Source organism: Petaurus breviceps, unplaced genomic scaffold (genome assembly GCF_028583685.1).
Source record: "Petaurus breviceps papuanus isolate PSGF00001 unplaced genomic scaffold, PetGlider_PUasm1.0 224, whole genome shotgun sequence".
NCBI lineage: Eukaryota > Metazoa > Chordata > Mammalia > Diprotodontia > Petauridae > Petaurus > Petaurus breviceps.
Window position 1 is genome coordinate 9,822,312 of NW_027185887.1, and position 20,794 is coordinate 9,843,105.

General features: G+C 40.0%; 1 protein-coding gene across 1 annotated transcript in view; it reads right to left on the minus strand.

Moving 5' to 3' along the window:
* Positions 1-20,794, minus strand: part of PARD6G (par-6 family cell polarity regulator gamma) — a 172,861-nt gene that overhangs the window by 112,861 nt on the left and 39,206 nt on the right. The window contains exon 2 of the mRNA XM_069095034.1: positions 14,074-14,296. Coding sequence (XP_068951135.1) covers positions 14,074-14,296 — 223 coding nt within the window. The remainder of the gene's footprint in view (positions 1-14,073; positions 14,297-20,794) is intronic.

Genomic DNA, 20,794 nt, shown 5'->3' on the forward strand with positions numbered 1-20,794 from the left:
CTCTTTAAAAGCTGTGTATATATACAGGGCATCCCACAAGGCTTAAAACACTAACACTTAACATGTTAGTTATGTTAGAGTTGTGTGTGTGTGTCTGTGTGTGTGTTCTAAATTAAAAATCCTGCCTTTAAAAGGATATTTATGAGGAAGACACCTTAGTGAGGATATCTTTTTGGACTAATCTCCATAAAGAACCCAGAGAGGGCCTTTAGAAGTATCTTCTGGGGGATCTGACACATTGTTTTATTGTTGTTAAGTTCTGCTCAACTAGATCAGCATATTCTCTCTCTCCTTATCCTCCCACCGGCTCCAGCTCCTGTTCCCACTCCAGGGGTGATCTCGGCTCAGAGCATTTTGTTCTATTCTCTAAGTTCCCACGGTATAACATCAAGCAGCAGTGATTTTTTAATTCTTAAAAAACAACAACATAAAAATCCCATAAAATAAACACACAATCCCCCTAAAGTGTACACACACACACACACACACACACACACACACACGCCATTTCCAGGATTGTGTGGCAATGAAAGAAACAAAGTTCTGAGGTAAAGATGACTCTCTAACCTGGATGATGGTGCTCGAAACATCCTAGGCTTGGAACTAGAAAGGACCTTAAAGGTCATCTGGCCCAGGTGTCCAACATGCAGGCCACAGAGTAGGGGTTCCAAAGAGGATAAATTATAACTGGGAATGTTTAACAAAATAAAAGTATTTTTGTTTTTCAGTTCTTTTCGTCACGCCTGACTCTTCGTGACCCCATTTAGGGTTTTCTTGACACAGATGCTGGAGTGGTTTGCTATTTCCTTCTCAAGCTCATTTTATAGATGAGGAACTAAAGCAAATGGGGTCAAGTGACTTGCCCAGGGTCACACAGCTAGTTAAGTATCTGAGGACACATTTGAACTCAGGTCTTCCTGACTATTCACTAAGTTAACTAGCTGCTCTAATAAAAATATAATAAAATATAAATAATATTGCATTAAAAAAAAACAAGTCAATATGTGGCCTGCAGTATCTTTACGTATAGTTTAGTGGTCCCTGATGCTATAAGTTTGATATCACTTATCCAGTCCAACCTATTTTTAAAAAGGAAGAAAATAAAAGCCAAGAAAGTTGGAAAGGATACTGCTGAAAATCATCCAGGATCCTTGGGTTTCCAGGATCCAGCACAGTCTTGACTAAACCATGTCACCTCCCCCTGGCTTTCCAAGTCTGCTCTTTCAAGTAATCCAAAGAGATTACGTGTGATCTGCATGGATGAGGGGTATCTAGTCTCCTCCCACTCCTCTTATTCCCCCTCTTCCTCCTCTCTCAAATTCAGCTTAAGAAAGAAAGGAAAAAGGAAGATCCCCCCCAAAGAATCAACAATGATCAAAGGTAGCTAAGGGGGTAGCCAGAAAGGAGGAAGTCTGGTATGATGGAGGTTGTGCTGGACTGGGGTTAGAACCTTGGCTTTGGTTCTTTCTAGCTGTAAGTATGAGCAAGATCCTCAAACCCTAAGTGTCCTCATTTGTAAAACAGGGATAATAATCCTTGCACTATCTAGATCACAGCATCCTGAGAGGAAAGGATTTGTAAACCTTAAAATGCTATAATAATGTGAGCTATTATCATTATTATTACAGAAACCTCCAGGGAAGTCTTCATCCTCTCTTAACAAACACAAGTATGATGTCAGCATGGTACGGGATTACAGAAAAGTAAACAGATAATAAAGGCAAAGAAAGGGGAGAAATAAAGACAGACAGGAAAGAAGCTGGGAGTAGGAGGGAAATCTATTTTCTCATTACTCAGCTTTAAAATGGGTTACCTGAGGCGGCTAAGTGGCACACTGGCCCTGGAGTCAAGAGGACCTGAGTTCAAAACTGGCCTCAGACACTTAACACGAACTAGCTGTGTGACCTTGGGTAAGTCACTTAACCCTAACTGCCCTGCATTCCCCCCTCCAAAAAGACAAAAAATTGAAATAAAATGGGTTACCTGTGATGAAATTAAGACTATGAACCATGCTCGATCTTAGTTCTGAGAAGAAATGATAAAACACACTACTGGTAGAGATAGGAAACTACAGTTTTAGGGGTGTGTGTATGTGTGTGTGTGTGTGTGTGTGTGTCCATCTCATCAATTGGTTCTGTTATTCTTTGTTATAAGATGGAGTTCAAAGGAGGCGGGAATTGGGAAAAGACTGTGGTATATAAAATAACTTTGAAAAATTACCTTTTTTAAAAGTAAAGAGACTACGACATAAGCAGGATTTTAAACATCAAAAGCATCAAAATCCCACCTTTCAGACCAAATTCTAAATCATTCTATCTTGTGCATTAGAGAATTCTGAAATCTTTTCCTTTTATCCAAGAAGTTATTACACTGAGTCAGAAGTGAGTTTCTTTTAAAGCCACAGAGAATGTAGAATGTAGGCTTCTCAAGGGCAGGGAGCATTTTTTTCCCCTTGTCTTTGGATCCTCAAGGCCGAGCCCAGCACAAACCCTTGGAGTAGATTACTAAATGTTTAGAAAGATCAGAAAGAATGACATTTCTAGAAATGATTAGAAACAATGACAAGCTTGGAATCAGAAGGGACCCAGGTTGGAATCCTCCCTAGGGACCAGAAGGGTCCTAATTTTTCTGGGTTTAAGTTTGCTCATCTGCAAGTTGTACCTACTTCACAGGGTTGTGGTGAGGAAAAATGTCCGGATAGCACTTTGCAAACCTTAAATTGTTACAGATGGTGATGGTGGTAGTGGTGGCGGCAATGATGATGATGATGACAGGCTGAATAAATCATGGAAATGAATGATGCCTCCTTTCAAATCTGGGCTTGAGGTTTTTTCCCTCAATCTTTACATTATGAAGCCCAAAGAATGTCAAAATAACAAGAATAATTAACAGCTAAATATGTGCATGTGCCTTGTAAAAGAAAAAAAAAACTGAGTTCTCACCAGACTAAAAATTATTCAGTACAACTAAGTATCCCCTACTGTCTCAAGAGAAGGACTGTGTGCATTGGATAGACCTGGAAAGGTTTAGTGTTCTAAGCCAGTTACCCAAAGACAGTTGATTCTCTACTTCTTAGCCAAAGACTGACTAGCAGAGAAAAATGCCTCATTGCCTCACAGTTAAACTCTGTGGCCTTACATCTGTACTGGTTTTTTGGCATATGGAGTATTTATTGGATAGAGAAAATAAATGGGGGGGGGGGGGGGCGAGCCAAGATGGTGGAATAGAAGCAGGAACTCCCCGCTGCTCCGGCTTCCACCTTCCCCAATCCATGTAAAAAGGGGACTCTAAACAAACTTTGTTGCTCCAGAACCCACAAAATTACACAGAGAAACTAACCTCCCACTGAGGACAGACTGGCCAGCGCAGAGCTCTGAGAGCCCAGCCCAGCCCCACGCCGAGGCGCGGCCAGGCGAGAGGGACCCCAGATCAGCAGCAGCTATGGCCATTTCCAGAATTATCAACACATAGATGCGAAGGACAAAGTGAGAGGTCAGTGCAGTCTGGACTTTGGGATCAGTAAGTGGGAGTGTGTGGCTTTTGCCCCCGGGATGAGAAGCCCCTGAGACCAGCCAGTCCCACATGGCAGCTTCAGCTTTTGGCCTTCAGAGTGTAGGGGGACCAAGCACCAGTCTAAGGGGTAACTGCTCTTTCTTTAACCTGCTTGGATCTGGATTGCAGTCTAGGGTGGAGGTCCTGGGGTGTATGTCCAGCTTGCCAGAGCGTGTGGAGGCTTCAGAGAGGGCACCCATCTAATACCTCCGGCAACTGAGAAAACCCCAGCATTTGGGACAAAAGCTCCCCTGTGGCAAAAAGCCCAGGGGTCAAATGACTGAGGGGTGACATGACCAAGCAAAGGAAACAAAGCAAACAGAAGAATCCAATATTAGACTCCTATTTTGGGAACAAAAAGGAGCAAAGCATGGAACAGGAGGAAGACAGAGAAATCAGAACTCCTGCACCAAAAGCTTCAAAGGAAAATAAGAGCTAGTTACAGGACATAGAGGACCTTAAGAAGCAGATAAGAGAAGGGGAGGAAAAATTGGGAAGAGAAATGAGAACAATGCAAGAAAATTAAGAAATGAGAGTCAACAGCCTGACTGAGGAAAATAACACTTTAAAAAACAGACTGACTCAAATGGCAAAAGAGGCTCAAAAAGGCAATGAGGAGAAGAATGCCTTAAAAAGCCAAATTTGCCAGATGGAAAAAAATCTCAAAAGCTCAATGAGGAGAATCATTGTTTCAGAATTAGACTGGAGCAAATGGAAGCTAATGACTTTAGGAGAAATCAAAATGCTGTTAAACAGATCCAAACAAATGAAAGAATAGAAGGCAATGTGAAATATGTCATGGGAAAAACCACTGACCTGGAAAATAGATCCAGGAGAGATAATTTAAAAATTATTGGACTACCTGAAAGCCATGATCAAAGAAAGAACCTAGAAATCATCCTCCAAGAAATTCTCAAGGAAAACTGCCCTGATGTTTTAGAACCAGAGGGCAAAATAGAGGTTGAAAGAATCCATCGATCGCCTCCTAAAAAAGATCCCAAAAAGAAAATTCCTAGGAATATTATAGCCAGGTTCTGGAATTCCCAGATTAAGGAGAGAATATTACAAGCAGCCACGAAGAAACAATTTGAATATTGTGGAAACACAATCAGGATAACCCAGGATCTGGCAGCTTCTACACTGAGGGATCAAAGGGCTTGGCATATGATATTCCAGAGGGCAAAGGAGCTGGAATTAAAACCAAGAGTCACCTACCCAGCAAAACTGAGTATCATGTTTCAGGGGAAAATATGGTCATTCAGTGAAATAGAGGACTTTCAAGCATTCTTGCTGAAAAAAACAGAGTTGAACAGAAAACTTGACATTCAGATACAAGAAGCAAGAGAAGCAACAGGGAAAAGAAATCATAAGGAACTTATCAAAGTTGAACTATTAACATTCCTACATGGAAAAACAATAATTGTAACTTATGAAACTTTTCTCCGTAGTTGAAGGGAATAGCAATATATGTCTATATATGAAGGTATATGGGCAATATGAATACATATGTGAATGTGGGTATATATACTTACAGGTATACATAGATAGAGGGCACAGGACCAATTTAACAGGAAGGGATGATACTTAAAAGGTGAAATTAAGAGGTGAGAGAGGAATATAATGAGAGGAGATGAGGAGAGACAGAATGGGGTAAACTATCTCATAAAGAAGAGGCAAGGGAAAATGGTTACAATGGAGGGGAAGAATAGGAAGGCAAAAGGGAATGGGTCAACCTTATTCCCATTGAATCTGGCTTGGGAAGGGAATGAAATACACACTAAATAGGGTATCTCACCCTCCAGGAGAGTAGGGGGGAAGAGGATGAGAGGGGGGATTATGGAAGGGAGGGCAGGCTGGAGGGGAGGGAAGTTGGAAGCACCCACTTTTGAAAAGGGATGGGATTAAAGTAGAGAATAGAACAAGTGGTAGGTGGGATAGGAGGGAGGGAAATAGAGTCAGTCTTTTACAATATATCTACTATGTTTTTGTTTTGCATTAGCCACACATGTACATCCTATACTGAACTGCTTATCTTCCCAGTTAAGGGTGGGTGACAAGGGAGGAAGGGAATGAATCTGGAATTCAAAGTTTTAAAATCAAATATTCAAACACACACACATATATTTACATATATATACTATTATTAATAATATTTTACATATAATTGGGAAATAAGATATACAGGCACTGGGGCATAGAGATCCACTGGAAAAGTTGAAAGTGGTATGGGAGAAAGCAGATTGGAGGAGGGGATATCCTGTGGGACTCCTATTTTGGGCCAGTGGGTAGGGGAAAAACGGGGAGAATATTTGTAACTCAAAATCTGGCGGAAATGAATGATGTAAATCAGAAGTTAATAAAACATTTGAAAAAAAAAGAAAATAAATGTGGAGTTTTTGTTTGTTCTTCCTGTTTAGTGTGCTAAAAATGGAAAGAGTTGATAAATACCTTTCACAATGACTAGTCTCAGTCCTTCTTTCTCCTGCTGGGATCATCTTCCAAAAACTGGCTGCATCCTTCCAGAGGAGGAATGGCCAGAGGAAAAGTCTGGGATTTTACAATTCAAGTAAGGTACTATTGTAGATTCTCTCATTTTGGGGGTAATGATTGCTTCTCTGTTCAAATTTGAATTACATTACAAAAAAAGTAATGGGAAAACATAACACAGCATCAGTTATTTATGCTACCCAAGAACAAGGTGACAAAAAAGGAACCAAAATCAAATTCCTACATAGAAGCAAGAAATGATGGGGCAAGAGAAACATCTTTGCTCTCTTTTACACATTAGATTTCTAATGGAAATTTGATACCAAATAGACAAATATCCTTATGACAGCATCCTCAACCAGATAGATTAATATCCCAAGGGCTATAAATCAGGCTCCTCAAAAAGCCAGGACAAGGAACCCAGTAGGTGAGAGTCAGATGCCCTTAAATAAGGTGGTGGCCCCAAATGCTACTGTAAGCCAGGTAGGGTCACTCCCAGATTCCACAAATCTAGGGACTCAAGCACTATGCCTTGCCCAGCAGCTATCAGGATTTAACAGGTGAAGGGAAGACTGAGGATAACAGTGGGGAGGGAAAGCAATGATGTCACCATTCTGGCTTCATGCCAGAAATAGAAGGGATAAAAAGTTCTAACCCCCAAATGTACAATTTATGATGTTATTTTTGAGGTGGGGTTACAATGGGAATAAGCAGGAAAAAAAAGAGTTCAAAACTTCCCTGCAAATGTTTTTGGAAAAGGATGACTAAAAACAACAACATATTCCTAATCCAAAACTAATACATTCCCAATTACAAACACAGACCCAAAGCTTCCTGTCTTCACCTCGGCTTCAGTAAAAATGAAAACAGTCTGGCAGGCACTCAGGCTGGGCCAGGTCTCTTTAAAGAGGTAAAAAGAGTTTCTCTGTCAATACGATAAAAGCTCCTTCTCCAGAATTTAGTCTATATATTATGGGTGTGTGTGTGTGTGTGTGTGTGTGTGTGTAGTATAGTTCAGACCTGTGATTTCATCTGTACAGGAACAACCTGGTGTAGTACTTCCCTCAGCCTGTGTAGACAGTCAAGCTATCACCTGTAATTTAAGGTCTTAGAGTTGGCTGACACACTGAGAAGTTAAGTGATTTGCCCTGGGTCACATACCAAGTTTCTATCTATGGTAGTATTTGACTCCAGGTTCTTCCTGACTATCAGGCTAGCTTTCCATACTATGCATATTTGTTTTTAATTTTATTTTTTTTGTGTATTTATTTATTTTTAGTTTTCAACATTCACTTCCATAAGATTTTGAGTTCCAAATTTTCTCACCCTCCCTTCATGATGCATATTTCTTTTTTTTTCTTTTAAATTTATTTATTTTTCATTTGAACATTCAGTTCCACAAGTTTTTGAGTTCCAAATTTTCTCCTCCTCCCTAGACAGCATGTAATCTGATACAGGTTCTACATATACCTTCACATTAAACATATTTTGACAACAGTCAAGCTGTAAAGAAGAATGATAACCAATTGAATGAACCATGAGAAAGAAGAAACAAAACAAAACAAAAAAAAGAGAGAGGGCAAATAGTTTGCTTCAATCTGTACACAGATCCCATAATTCTTTCTCCGGATGTGGATAGCCTTTTCCATCATGGGTGTTTTGGAGTTGTCTTAGAACCTTGCATTGCTGAGAAGAGCCAAGCCTATCAAAGTCAGTCATCACAGATACAACGTGTCTGTAATTGTGTACAATGTTCTCCTGGTTCTGCTCCCTTCACCCAGCATCAGTTCATGTAAGTCTCTCCAGCTTATTATGAAATCCAGTTCATTAAGAAATGAGGCACAATAGTATTCCGTTACATACATATACCACAACTTGTTTAGCCATTCCCAGCTGATGGGCATCCCCTTGATTTCCAATTCTTTGCCACCATAAACAGAGCTCCTATAAATATTTTCCTATGTATGGGTCCTTTTCCCATTTGTATGATCTCTTTGGGATACAGCCCTAGAAGTGGTATTGCTGGGTCAAAGGGTATGTACATTTTTATAGCCCTTTGGGCATAGTTCCAAATTGCTCTGCAGAATGGTTGGATCAGTTCACAACTCCACCAACAAAGCAACAGTATTTCAATTTTCCCACATCTTCTTCAGAATTTATAATTTTCCTGTTTTGTCATGTTAGTAAATCTAACAGGTGTGATGTGGTACCTAAGAGTTGTTTTGATTTGCATTTCTATAATGAATAGTAATTTAAAGCATTTTTTATATGATTATAGGTATCTTTAATTTCTTCTTCTAAAAACTGCCTGTTCATATCCTTTGATCATTTATCAATTGGGGAATGACTTGTATTCTTATAAATTTGACTCAGTTCTCTGTATATTTTAGAAATGAGGCCTTTATCAGAGATACTGGCTGCAAAAATTCTTTCCAAATTTTCTGCTTCCCTCCTGATCTTGTCTTTGGCTTTCTTTGTACAATAACTTTTCAATTTGATGTAACCAAAATTATCCATTTTGTATTTCATAATACTCTCTATCCCGTGTTTGGTCATAAATTCTTCCCTTCTCCATAAATCTGACTGTCAAAACTATGCCTTGCTCTCCCAGATTGCTTATAATATCAGCCCATGATGCATATTTCTTAAAAGGCTATATATGATTGCCCCTGTTCTCCTTCTTAATCATTAAAAAATGTAGTGATATATGTATAACCTATGTCAAATTGCTTGCCTTCTCAATGAGGAGGGGTGGGGGGAAGAAGAGAATTTGGAACTCAAAATTTGAAGAAAAAAAGTTTTCAACTCTTTCCATTTTTAGCACACTAAACAGGAAGAACAAACACAAACTCCACATTTATTTTCTCTATCCAATAAATACTCCATATGCCAAAAAACCAGTACAGATGTAAGACCACAGAGTTTAACTGTGAGGCAATGAGGCATTTTTCTCTGCTAGTCAGTCTTTGGCTAAGAAGTAAAGAATCAACTGTCTTTGGGTAACTGGCTTAGAACACTAACCTTTCCAGGTCTATCCAATGCACACGGTCCTTCTCTTGAGACTGTAGTGGATAGTTAGTTGTATTGAATAATTTTCAGTCTGGTGAGAACTCAGTTTTTTTTTTCCTTTTATAAGGCACATGTACATATTTAGCTGTTAATTATTCTTGGTATTTTGACATTCTTTGGGTTTCATAATGTAAAGATGGAGGGAAAAAAATTTATAGGAGCAGCTAGGTGGCACGGTGAATAGAGCACTGGCCCTGGGGTCAGGAGGACCTCAGTTCAAATCCGGCCTTAGACACTTGACACAGTTACTAGCCATGTGACCTTAGGCAAGTCACTTAAACCCAATTGCCCTGCCCTCTCCCCCTCAAAAAAGCAAAAAAAAATTGTTTTTACAAGTAACTAGGGAAAAATAGAATATTAAATAAGCAATATTTATTTCTTTTAAAGAAATCTGAGATAGCTCAAACATGACATTAAGATATGTGTCATTTGGCGACGGGGCAAAAGAAATCCAGAAGCTCCATAATTTCTAAAAACTATAGAGATGAGAAATGCTGATGTGTTTTAAACTTGCCATACATTATTAAGCAGTTCCAGGAAAATCCAGACAAAAAAAACGCTTAGTATCCTGTTTTCCATGCCTTTGGTATGTCTTTAGCAGAGCTTGGAATCCTATACTTTGTAACCCACTCCTTTCATCCTTACTCATCTATCAGTCCATACTGATCATGAGACAGTTAGGTAGCCCAGAGTGACTTCGAATCAGGAAGACCTGAAATTCAAATCTGGCCTCAGACACTAGTTCTGTGGCCAAGTCATTTAACCCTCTCTCAGCCTCAGTTTCCTCAATCTGTAAAAAAAAAGTAATAGCACCAACTTCTCAGGGCTGTTTTGGTGTTCAAATGAGTTAATATACGTAAAGCGCTTTGCAAAAATCTTAAAGCACTGTAAAAATGCCAGCTCTTATACTCATTATTATCATGAAGTTAACATTCCCACCTGCAACTGTTACTCACTGGGGTGATCTTGGGAGTCTGACATGAAGCCAGAATTCTGTTATCCAGTGCTCCTGCTAATTCCTGCTTTTGGCTGTTTTATTGCTCATTAACACCTGCACTACAGGGTGGGGCAGGAAGAGGAGAAAGGACATACCAAATCTGCTGATCCGTAGCTATGGCAGCAGGAGAGGTTAAAATAATAGCAAAAAAAGAGAACTAAGAGGATCCTCTGTAGATTCCTGTTTATCTGGGCTCCTGCTGTTGTCCAGGGAGAACTGAAAATGAAGCTGCAAGTGAGAGCTGGGATCAGGAGACCTGAATTCAAATCCCAGCTCTGCCAACGCAACTCTGAACAAGTCAGTTAAGATTATAGGTCTGGAATTTAGAACCCTGGACAACATCTAGTCCAAGGCCCTCACTTTAGAGGGTCATCTCACTTTCCAAGGCCCTCACTTTAGAAAGTCATCCATAGAGTGAGAATTAGGCTTGTTACCAGTTACACAGGCAGTGAGCCAAAACCCAGGACCTCAGACTCCAAATCAAGCATGCCCATTTCCATTGTACCACATAGCCAGTCTCACTTTGTCTAAGCTTCAGTCCCCAGTGGACTAGATGCCCACTGAGATTCCATCCAGCTTTGAAATTCTGTAATTCTTTACTCATTAGCAGAATATTTAAAGTCTTCATGAACAACAGATCTGTGATATCAGAAAACCTATCTCAAATGAATTAGTCATAACCAAGGCAGGAATATGACTTCTCATTTCTCCACCCAGCAATCATGGGAAACATCAAAGCCCTTCCTCACAACAATCCTGTGAGGAAGGTAGTACAATTACTGTTGTCCCATTTTACAGATGAGTAGGCTGAGCCTTCCTCCTGGGACTTGCCCCCAGAGTCACACAAATAACATATATCAAAGCCAGACCTCTTCCATTCAGAGAATCACAGAATTTTAATATGGGACAGGACCTCCATGACCATCTAGTCCCTTACCTGGAAAGAAATTCTAACTACAACACAATCAATAAGACGTCATTAAGCTTCTGCTAGAAGATGTCTGATGAGGAAGAAGCCACCACTTCCCAAGGCTGCCCCTTCCACTCATAAATAACTAATTTTTAGGGAAGTGGCAGCTAGGTAGCATGAAAGATGGAGGGTCAGGCCTGGAGTTAGAAGACTCATCTTCATGAGTTCAAATCTGGCCTCAGACACTTACTGTGTCATGTTAGGCAAGTCACTTAACCCTGTTTGCCTCAGTTCCACATCTGCAAAATGAGTTGGAGAAATAAAGGGCAAACTTTGGTATCATCGCAAAGAAAATCAAGAAAATCCAAAATGGACACAACTGAAGCAAATGAACAACAACAACAACATTTTTAGGAAGTCTTCCCTGATATCATGCCTGGTCCTTGATGACTCCATGAAACTCTGCAGCTACACAGGTTCAAGTCTGGAGTCCAGAATAGCAACCACTTGCATTATTCATAGGATTTGCTTGACATCCAACACAATCTCTCATTCCAACATATGCCTCATAAATAGCAAACTTCACACACTACATGAGATAGACAGGCCTGATTGTATATTCAGAGAGGTATGGAGCATCACAGAACAACATTTTCGCTCATTAGAAGGTCACATTCTGGCCACTTCAGCTGTTTCTGGAACACAACCCAGTCAAGCAAGATGCAAAAAAAGGCCTCTGAAAAAGCAACATGGATGTGACAACTATATTCAAAGCTGAAGTATTCTACTTAGGGCCTCATTTAAAACCTGATGGGGGGGGGGGGGCCGCTAGGTGGTGCAGTGAGTAGAGCACTCGCCCTGGAGTCAGGAGGACCTGAATTCAAATGCAGCCTCAGACATTTAACACTTACTAGCCTTGTAACCTTGGGCAAGTCACAACCCCAATGGCCCTGCCTTCCCCCCTCCAAAAAACAAACCAACCCCCCCCAACTACTTATTATTACTTTATGTTCAATTCTAACAAAGTGAGGCTTTCCTAGTCCACAGAAAAAATCGTTAAATTAAAAGATGATCGCAGACAAATCTACTGCTGACAGTCCCAATTTGAAGGAGACTAAACTCTATAACAACAGAACTGAAAAAGCAATAGTCTTAGACCATTTGGTGAAGGAACAAACAGACCACATCTCAACAGCTCCAACGGATGTCACTGTCCAATGATGTTCATCTTAGAGATCAAGTCATTATGAAAAATAAATATAAATTTTAGCAGCTTAACATAGTGTAACGGTTCTCAAAGTATGTCTGAGGATCCCTGGGGGTCCATGAGGTCAGAATTATTTTCATAATAATACTAAGACATTTTAAGGTGTAATACAGTAAATAAGGATAGATCTAACAAAGACATAAAAGCTCTTGGGGGGATGGGACTTGATAATTTTTAAGAGTATAAGCGGGGCCTAGTCCAAAAATTTTGAAAACTGCTGGCACAGTGGACCAAAAGCAATACTTAGAGTCAGAAAGACCTGAATTCAAGCCATATTTCTGATAAATACAGGTTATAGAATCCTTAGTAACTCTTGTAAGTTCTTGGTGCTCTAACCCCATGGTACCAAAGTCAAAATGGGCAGTCAGGTAGTTTAGCAGATGGAGTATCAGGCCTTGAGTCAGGAAGACTTCATCTCCCTGAGTTCAAATCTGGCCTCAGACTCTTACTAGCTAAGTGATCCTGGGCAAGTCATTTCACCCTCTTTGCCTCAGTTTCCTCATCTATAAAATGAGTTGGAAAAGGAAACAGCAAACTACTCCAGGATCTTTTCCAAGAAAACCTCAAATGGGGTCATGAAGAGTTGGATATGATTGAACACATCAAACTCAAAATAGAAACAGAGACAACTAAGCTATATCTATGGATGTTGACTTAGAAAACCACACATGTTAATATATTTCTTTCTGTATTAATATATCAACACATTAACATCAGATAAGAACTTCATTTTAATCTGGTTTAGGCTACACACTATAGGCTGTGTATTTGACACTTCTATTGCAGACAATTTTCTAAGCCTTTAAGTAGCAGAGAAGGTACTGACCTACATTGGTAAAGGGAGTGAGTTACTTTATGGGAGCTCCCTACACCAATGGAATCAGGAGTCCTTTTCTGATCCCTCACCATCCCCCTATGCTGTATTTAAAGGCAGGGAAGTTTATAACCTACTTTAGACAGAGTTCCATCCAAAATGATTTTTAAAGGGTTGTTTTTTTTTTTTTAAAGGTATAGCTTCATTTCTTTGGAAATTTGAATTAGGAAGAACATTTCTTAAAGATGCTATGTAAATGAGGCATTATCATACCTGCTTTTACTAAGATGCCAAATACAAGGTTAAGATCAAGTTTTTCTCAGAGGGCAGTTCTTCAGCAGGAATATTATTTCGGTAGAAGAGATCATTTCTAGTTCACAAAAAGGGAAAAATCCAAGTATGCTACCAAGAAGTATCTAGCAAAAGGGCCCAAGATGAGTCAATTGTAGGGAGGAATATCAACCTCTTTCTAACTCAACCCTCTTTTTAGCCACTAACCTCCATTAATAATTATTTTAAATATAATGGTATTATGTTGTTACTTATAACCATGCTGGGCTTCAGTTCAAAATTAACCAAAGTTATAATTTAGAGCTAACATTTTTTTCCCCAACTCCAAAAAAAAAAGAAAAGATGGAAAATATGCTACTGTTCTTCAGTTACATTTTTAAGGTGCTGACTGGTGCCTTTTCTTTACTGAATTCATTTGCTTCCAATTAAATACTAAAAAATATCATTATTATATTTCTCTCCCCAGGAACTCAGAACTCTTCTCCAAAACTCAGAAATTACAATCCTACTTGAAACAGAATCCTTTTCAAATTCTCTACCAAACTAATTAAATGCTATACCGCATGATCTTAATTTCTACAATTCCCAATTTTCACAAACTACAGAGGAACAGAAAAGGCAACACGAAACCTTGCGAAAGTGGAGAAAACAGAAGCCATACTAGGAGAGTGAAGGCTTTGTGATACCTTGTCTTTGAATGAAGACTCTGAGCAGTGGATTTGCACTTGAGACAGCCTTGAAGAAGTTGTCGTCGTTATTGATGGGCAGCAGGTCACCATGCACATCGGCATAGCCAATCATCACGTCCATGTTCGAAATGCGATGGATGTGAAGGATAAGCTTGTAGAAGTCTTCAAACTTCCCAGGTTTGTAACGGTCCAAAGAAAATCTTCGAAACTCAGCCCCAAACTACAATGAAAAAGAGTAACTGGTAAGTAGACGGACAGTGTGACATGTGAAGGGAATAGAAGCACTTACGTGGCACCTTCTTTGGGCCAAGCACTGTGTTAGCCTCTTTACAAATATTATCCCACTTGATCTTCACAACTCTGCAAGGCAGGTGATGTTATAATCCCCATTTTACAGTATAGGAAATTGGAGAAGACAGAGGATGGGTGATTTGACCAAGGTCCCACAGCTAGTAGGTGTCTGAGGTCACATTTGAACTAGGGTCTTCTTGACTTCTTGACCTTTTCAAAGGTGCAGAGGGGCGGCTAGGTGGCACAGTGAATAGAGCACAGGCCCTGGAATCAGGAGGACCTGAGTTCAAATCCAGGTTCAGACACCTAACACAAAAACTAGCCGTGTGACCTTGGGCAAGTCACTTAACCCAAACTTTCTCCAAAAAGCAAAAAAAAAAAAAAAAAGGTACAGAAAAGCATGGAGAGAATCTATATTCTTACAGAACAGCTCTCTATGCCAGAGAGATAGTATATTACTAACATGCACTTAAAAGCAAGTTTAATGACACCTTATTTATTGGCATAGTAGTAATTTGCTATACAAAATGTTAGTCTTTCCCTTCCTAATTAGTTTGATCTAGCAGATGCCACTGGAAGTCAGAGGGGTTAATACATCTATTGGCATACACTGACCCCAGAACATCCTTTTGGCTGGGCTGATGTTCATGACACAGATGCTGGATTCCCTTGGATGGCATCCAATTATTACAGTATCAAGTAGTGCCCTAGGTAGTGCCATACTTCAAGGATATGGAAGCTATATAGTACAGCTCTAGACTTGGAGTTAGGAAGATCTGAGCTCCAAATCCAAGCTCAGGCAATTTTCTCGCTTGTAACCCTAGGCCAGTTACTTAACCTCTTCCAGCCTCAGTTTCCTCACCTGTAAAGTGAAGATTATCACAGCACTTACTTCCCAGAGTTGTAAGGATCAAATGAGATAACATCTGTAAAGTACTTTGCAAACTTGAAAGTGCTATCTAAATGCTAGCTATATTGTTGTTGTTATTATTATAGGATTACTCCCTATATCAACAGGGATATAGGTGACTGTCCAGAGACCACCTTTTTCTGCCACCAATCTGGTAATGAACTTCCCCAACTTGGCTAATTTATCATCATTCCTCACACATATCTGAAGTGCTAAATAAATGCTTGCTGATGGACTGACTGATCCCCAGGCCATACACAGAGTCATAGGACCTGTCCAGGAAGGCTTTCCAGCTTGGCTAGCATAGCCAGGGTCTCCTTTCTTTGCAAAGGTAGGGGACTTGGGGTGTCAAGGATTGCATATACTGTCACAATCAGATTTCGTATTGGCTTGTTTTTGCTAAAGTGGGCTTTTTAAACTTTTTTTAAGTTTTAATTTTTTTTAAAATAAGGGCACTCTGGGTGGTATGAGCACATGAAAAGGACATATTCAGAAATGAAAGTGAAATAAAAGGGAAAGATTTTTTTTTTTTAAGATGCCAGGATCACCTCCCTACCAAGATAAGGCATAGGAGTAGGATTTCAGTTGATTGCATAACAACCATAAAAATCACAAAAACTTGCATCTGTATAATAATGCATTGCAAAACAGTCATATACATATAAAATAGACTTGAGGAATGTCAGCCAGTCCCCTCCTTTTACAAATGAGGAAACTGATTCTCACTATGTATAGACAAAAGCAATGCATCCATAATGAGGTCTAGGGTTCACATGGAAATATGCATTACAGTCTGTAGACTAGGTTGGCTAAAGGTAATTTAACTGGTTCAAAATCTGTCTTATCTTTAGCCCTTGATTCTCCACAATCTTCCCCCTACTTGCTAACCCTACAGGGAGCTCTCCCACTTGAATGGGGCAACAGTAGGTCTTCAAGTCAAACTCCAGCACTAATAAAACTCATCTTAGGCAAAGTTTTCAACACAGATGTTACTGTTGGCTGCCCTATGTTTAGGAAATGCCTCCAAAAGAAATCAAGGAAACAGGCAGCTGCATCAGCAGGTTCAAGTTTTGGAATTATTTAAGAGCAGCCCCTGGTGTAAACCATTTAGAATCAGAAATGTACCGGGGTCACAAACAGAAGCCTGAATCCAGCTGCCCAAAGAGCTGATCAAGCTGGAAAAGCAACAAAAAACAATTGCTGGGCAGTCTAGCTCTTTTTCTGATTCCTGCTAACAAGACATTTCAGAAAACTATGTACCAAATGTTCCATAAGATGTGATGGTGGTTTTTCCAGATTTAAATGATTGTTTGTTGTTTTGTTTTGTCTTGTTTTGATGAATGGTAAAGTTTACATTAGCAAAAAAAAAAAAAATCTCACTTTCTTTAAAAATAGCACACCAAGACGTCAAAGATACTGTTGAGAGAGTAAGGGAATTGGAATTGGGAAGAAGTAGGTTTAAATCTGGCTTCTGACACAAATTAGCTGGGTCATCCTGGTCAAGTTACTACTCGGAACTTCCAGAAAACGCATGAGACTATAAAGTTAAGAAACTGCAGTTCTGTGTCAGTGGAGGAAATTTCCACACCAGGAATGTATTGTTCAGTTGAGTCTAACTCTGTGACCCTGTGGACCATACTATAAATGGGGTTTACTTGGCAAAGATACTGGAGTGGTTTGCCATGTCCTTCTCTATTAGGTTAAAGCAAACAGAAGTTAAGTGACTTGCCCAGGGTCACATAGCTAGGAAGTATCTGAAACCCATTACACAGCTAGGTGGCAAAGCGGATAGAACACCGGGTTTAGAATCAGGAAGACTCATAAGACACTTACATCTGTGTGGCTCTAGGTAAGTCACTTCACCCTGTTTACCTCAGTTTCCTCATCTGTAAAATGAACTGTAAAATGGAGAAGGAAATGACAAACCACTCAATTATCTTTGCTAAGAAAACCCCAAAAAGGAATCATGAAAAACCAGATATGACTGAAAGGGGACTGAACAACTTCCTGATTCCAGGCCCATGGCTCTATCTTCTGAACCATCTAGTTGCCTCTACATTATCATTAAGGATAATAATAATAATAATAGTAACTACAAGTTTACAAAGTTCTTCGCATGTTATCTCATTTGATGCCTACACCAGTAAAATCACAGGTCTGTGTAAAAAGGGCATCATGATAACAATAACTGGAAAGCAGTGAGAATCTGAGAATCCCTCCTTGAGAAGTAGAACTATTGAGTTGGTTTTTTTTTTTTCTTCTTAAATATAGTATTGCCAGGGGCAGCTAGGTGGCACAGTGAATAGAGCACTGGCCCTGGAGCACCTGAGTTCAAATCCAACCTCAGACATTTAACACAAAAACTAGCTGTGTGACCTCGGGCAAGTTACTTAACCCCAACTGCCCCTCCATAAACAAAAAAGCCCCCCCAAAATATAGTATTGCCAGGGCCTTGCACACAGTGAGCACTTAATGTTTATTCACTTGAACAACACCCAGTGGTATTAGCATGGAGGTGGGTAGAAGATACTCTTTTGTAAAATAACTGGGAGGACCAAAGTTCAGTTTTCCATAAATGCCAAAAATGTCATAGAAGAGGAAGAGAAAACACAAGGAATCACAGAAGAGCAGCCACAGCTATCTCTCACTATTCAGCAATTTGGGATAAAGAAGGGAGGCTAAGAGGAAGCCTCAATTCTCAGTCTAATTCCTCCAGAGAAAACACAGGATATGACACCCCAACCAATCTGACAGGTGGAACAAGCTTTTCTGGCCCCTGGTTCGTCCTCTAGTGTTTGTGGGATAATTGGTAAGGAGGGCAGAGGGCAGGCACTCACTGAACAGGGCAGAACTTGTACTTACCCCCTTTACATTCGCCCTGATCCCTCCCTTCTAGTCTGTTCTTCCCGTCCTCCTTCCACCCCCACCCCCAATCAAACCATTTTAGCTTAAGAGACTATTCCTTGCTCACTGTCACCCAAAATAATGCTGCTCTTTTGAATGTTAGGCACAGCAAACATTCTACTTCCTCTCTTTCACCTCTGTACCCTCCCAAAGTTAATTATGTGAACCCAACTTCAATTTAGCTGTCACCTCATTAACCTAGAAAGAAATCTTTTCTATCTATAAGAGAATATCATTATTCCATGTTTTCCTCTCAAACATTATAAAGGATATATTTTTGAATGCTTCCTTCTCCAAGTCCTAACTTGTTTCTCTAAAAATGGCAGGGACTCTATTTAAACTTACCGTCATATGAATCTGCCCTGTGGGGAATCTCAACAACTCCTATTCCAGGCCTCTGTGGCTCTAGCAACTAGAAATTCTTTTAATAGAATCATACTGTGGCAAAACTTGAAGGCATACTCTAGACCACCTAGTTCAAACTCTCCATCTGATAAATCACGAACTGGGCCCAATGCATCACACACTATTAATGGCAGGGCCCAAACTAGAACCCAGCAGAGTGCCATTGCAGAGTCTTTTCCATGATTTAATCTGCCTTTCTTTCCTTTAAAAAATGGGCTGTTGAAATGTTTTTTTTTTTTTTATTGCAAAGAGAACAGAAGGAAAAGAGGCAAGCAGGACAGCTTTAAAAGTAAGTTGAATTTTATATATATATATATATATATTTTTTTTTTTTAAAGAAGTTATACTTATTGGACATTTGTGGTTTCATATGTAATCCTTTTTTCTGTTCTACTTTGCATATGGGAATTTGGGGGGCTTAATTTCATAATAAAACAAATAAAATTTAATTTAAAAAGAAAAAAATAGTATATCTTAAGCATTATCTGTTAAATGAAAGTATTGGGCCACAGGCAGGATTATAGAGTGGTAAGAGTGCTGAATGCCTAGTGGGTGCTTGGACACTTATTAGCTGTGGGACCTTGTTTGCTATAAAATAAAAGAGAAGACTAGATTCAATGACATGTGAGGCAACATCTAATTCAAAATCTATAATGATATGATTAGGTCTCCTCTAGCGTCTTTGGGCCCTAAATCTGTTATCCTATCACCTAAAATCATCCCAGACTAACTAAACAAGGTGTTCTGGGAGTGGAATTGGTAAATTCAGCAACCACTCCCCTCCCCACACCCCCAGCCAATCCCTCTAGCACTTTGCCTTTTCATCTTCTCCCAGGCAGAAGATTCCCACATTGTTATCTCTAATCTAGACCTGAATCTTAGTTTCAAATTCCCAGACATCTCCTAAATTCCTCCCTCTGGTTGTACTATCCACACCACAAATTCAAAACTGAGCTCATAATCTGAGCCTCCCCTTTTTTACTGCTGTGATACTATTATTTCACCAAAGACCAAAGGTTCTGAACCTTGGAATAATTTTTTCCTCTTCTCTCTCCTTCCACAACTAGTCACCAAGTTCTGTTGATACCACCTCTCCATCTCTGACATCTGTTCTCTCTGCTCAGTTCCCACTGGCACCACCCTGGTTTAGGCCCTCATTATCACCTGCCTAAACTATTATAATAACATCCTAACGTCTTCCTGCCTCCACTCCAATGACCTCCCCCAAATCTTTTATACCACTGCCAGAATTTTTTCTGTTATGGCTTTTTTTTCACGTTATGCCTTCACTTAAAACAACAACTTCAGAGCGTTCCTATTGCCAGTGAAGTAAAGTCAGACTTCTCTGTTTGGCTTTTTTTTTTTTTTAAGCAATAATCGGGGTTAAGTAACTTGCTCAAGGTTACACGGCCAGTTATTTCTGGGCGTGGTGCTGAGTGTCTGAGCCTGGGATTCGATCTCCAGGTTGATCCCAACACTGGAGCCGGTGCTCTTACTCGCTGAGCCACCTGGCCACCCCTAAGCAATTGGGGTTAAGTAACTTGCTCAAGGTTACACGGCCAGGTGTTTCTGGGTGGGTGCTAAGTGTCTGAGCCCGGGATTCGATCTCCAGGTCTTCTCAACACTGGAGTCGGTGCTCTTACTTGCTGTGCTACCTGGCCGCCCCTTCTGTTTGGGCTTTCAATGCTGTCTATCATCTTGTCCCATTCTACCTTCCTAGTCTTAGTTCATATTGCTCCTACCCATTCACTCTGGCTCTAGCCAAACTGGTCCGAACTATATCCCCACCCCACTCCAACATGTCATATATTTCCTTCCCTCTAATGCTTTTGCTCAAGCTGTTTCTGTGCCTGGAATGTTCTCTCTCTCCCCCACCTACTCAAAAACCCCTTGTGGCTCCCTAATACTTTTAGGATCAGTCAGTCAACAAATCTCTATTGAAGTAGTTACATGTCAAAAACTGTGCTAAGCACTGTGGACAAGAAAAGAAGCAAAAGGCAGTCCCTGCCCCCATGGAGTTCACGATTTAACGGAGGAGACAACAAGCAAACAACTATACAGTTATCCCTTCCACATCTCTACGTTCCCCATTGTGGTTTCAATTATGTCAAGAGTAAGCATAAGAAATTAAATCAGAATTTATGGGGGAAGCCACAGACAACACGTGAAGGTCAGCAGATGATACAGAAAAAGTTTAGAAACTCAGAA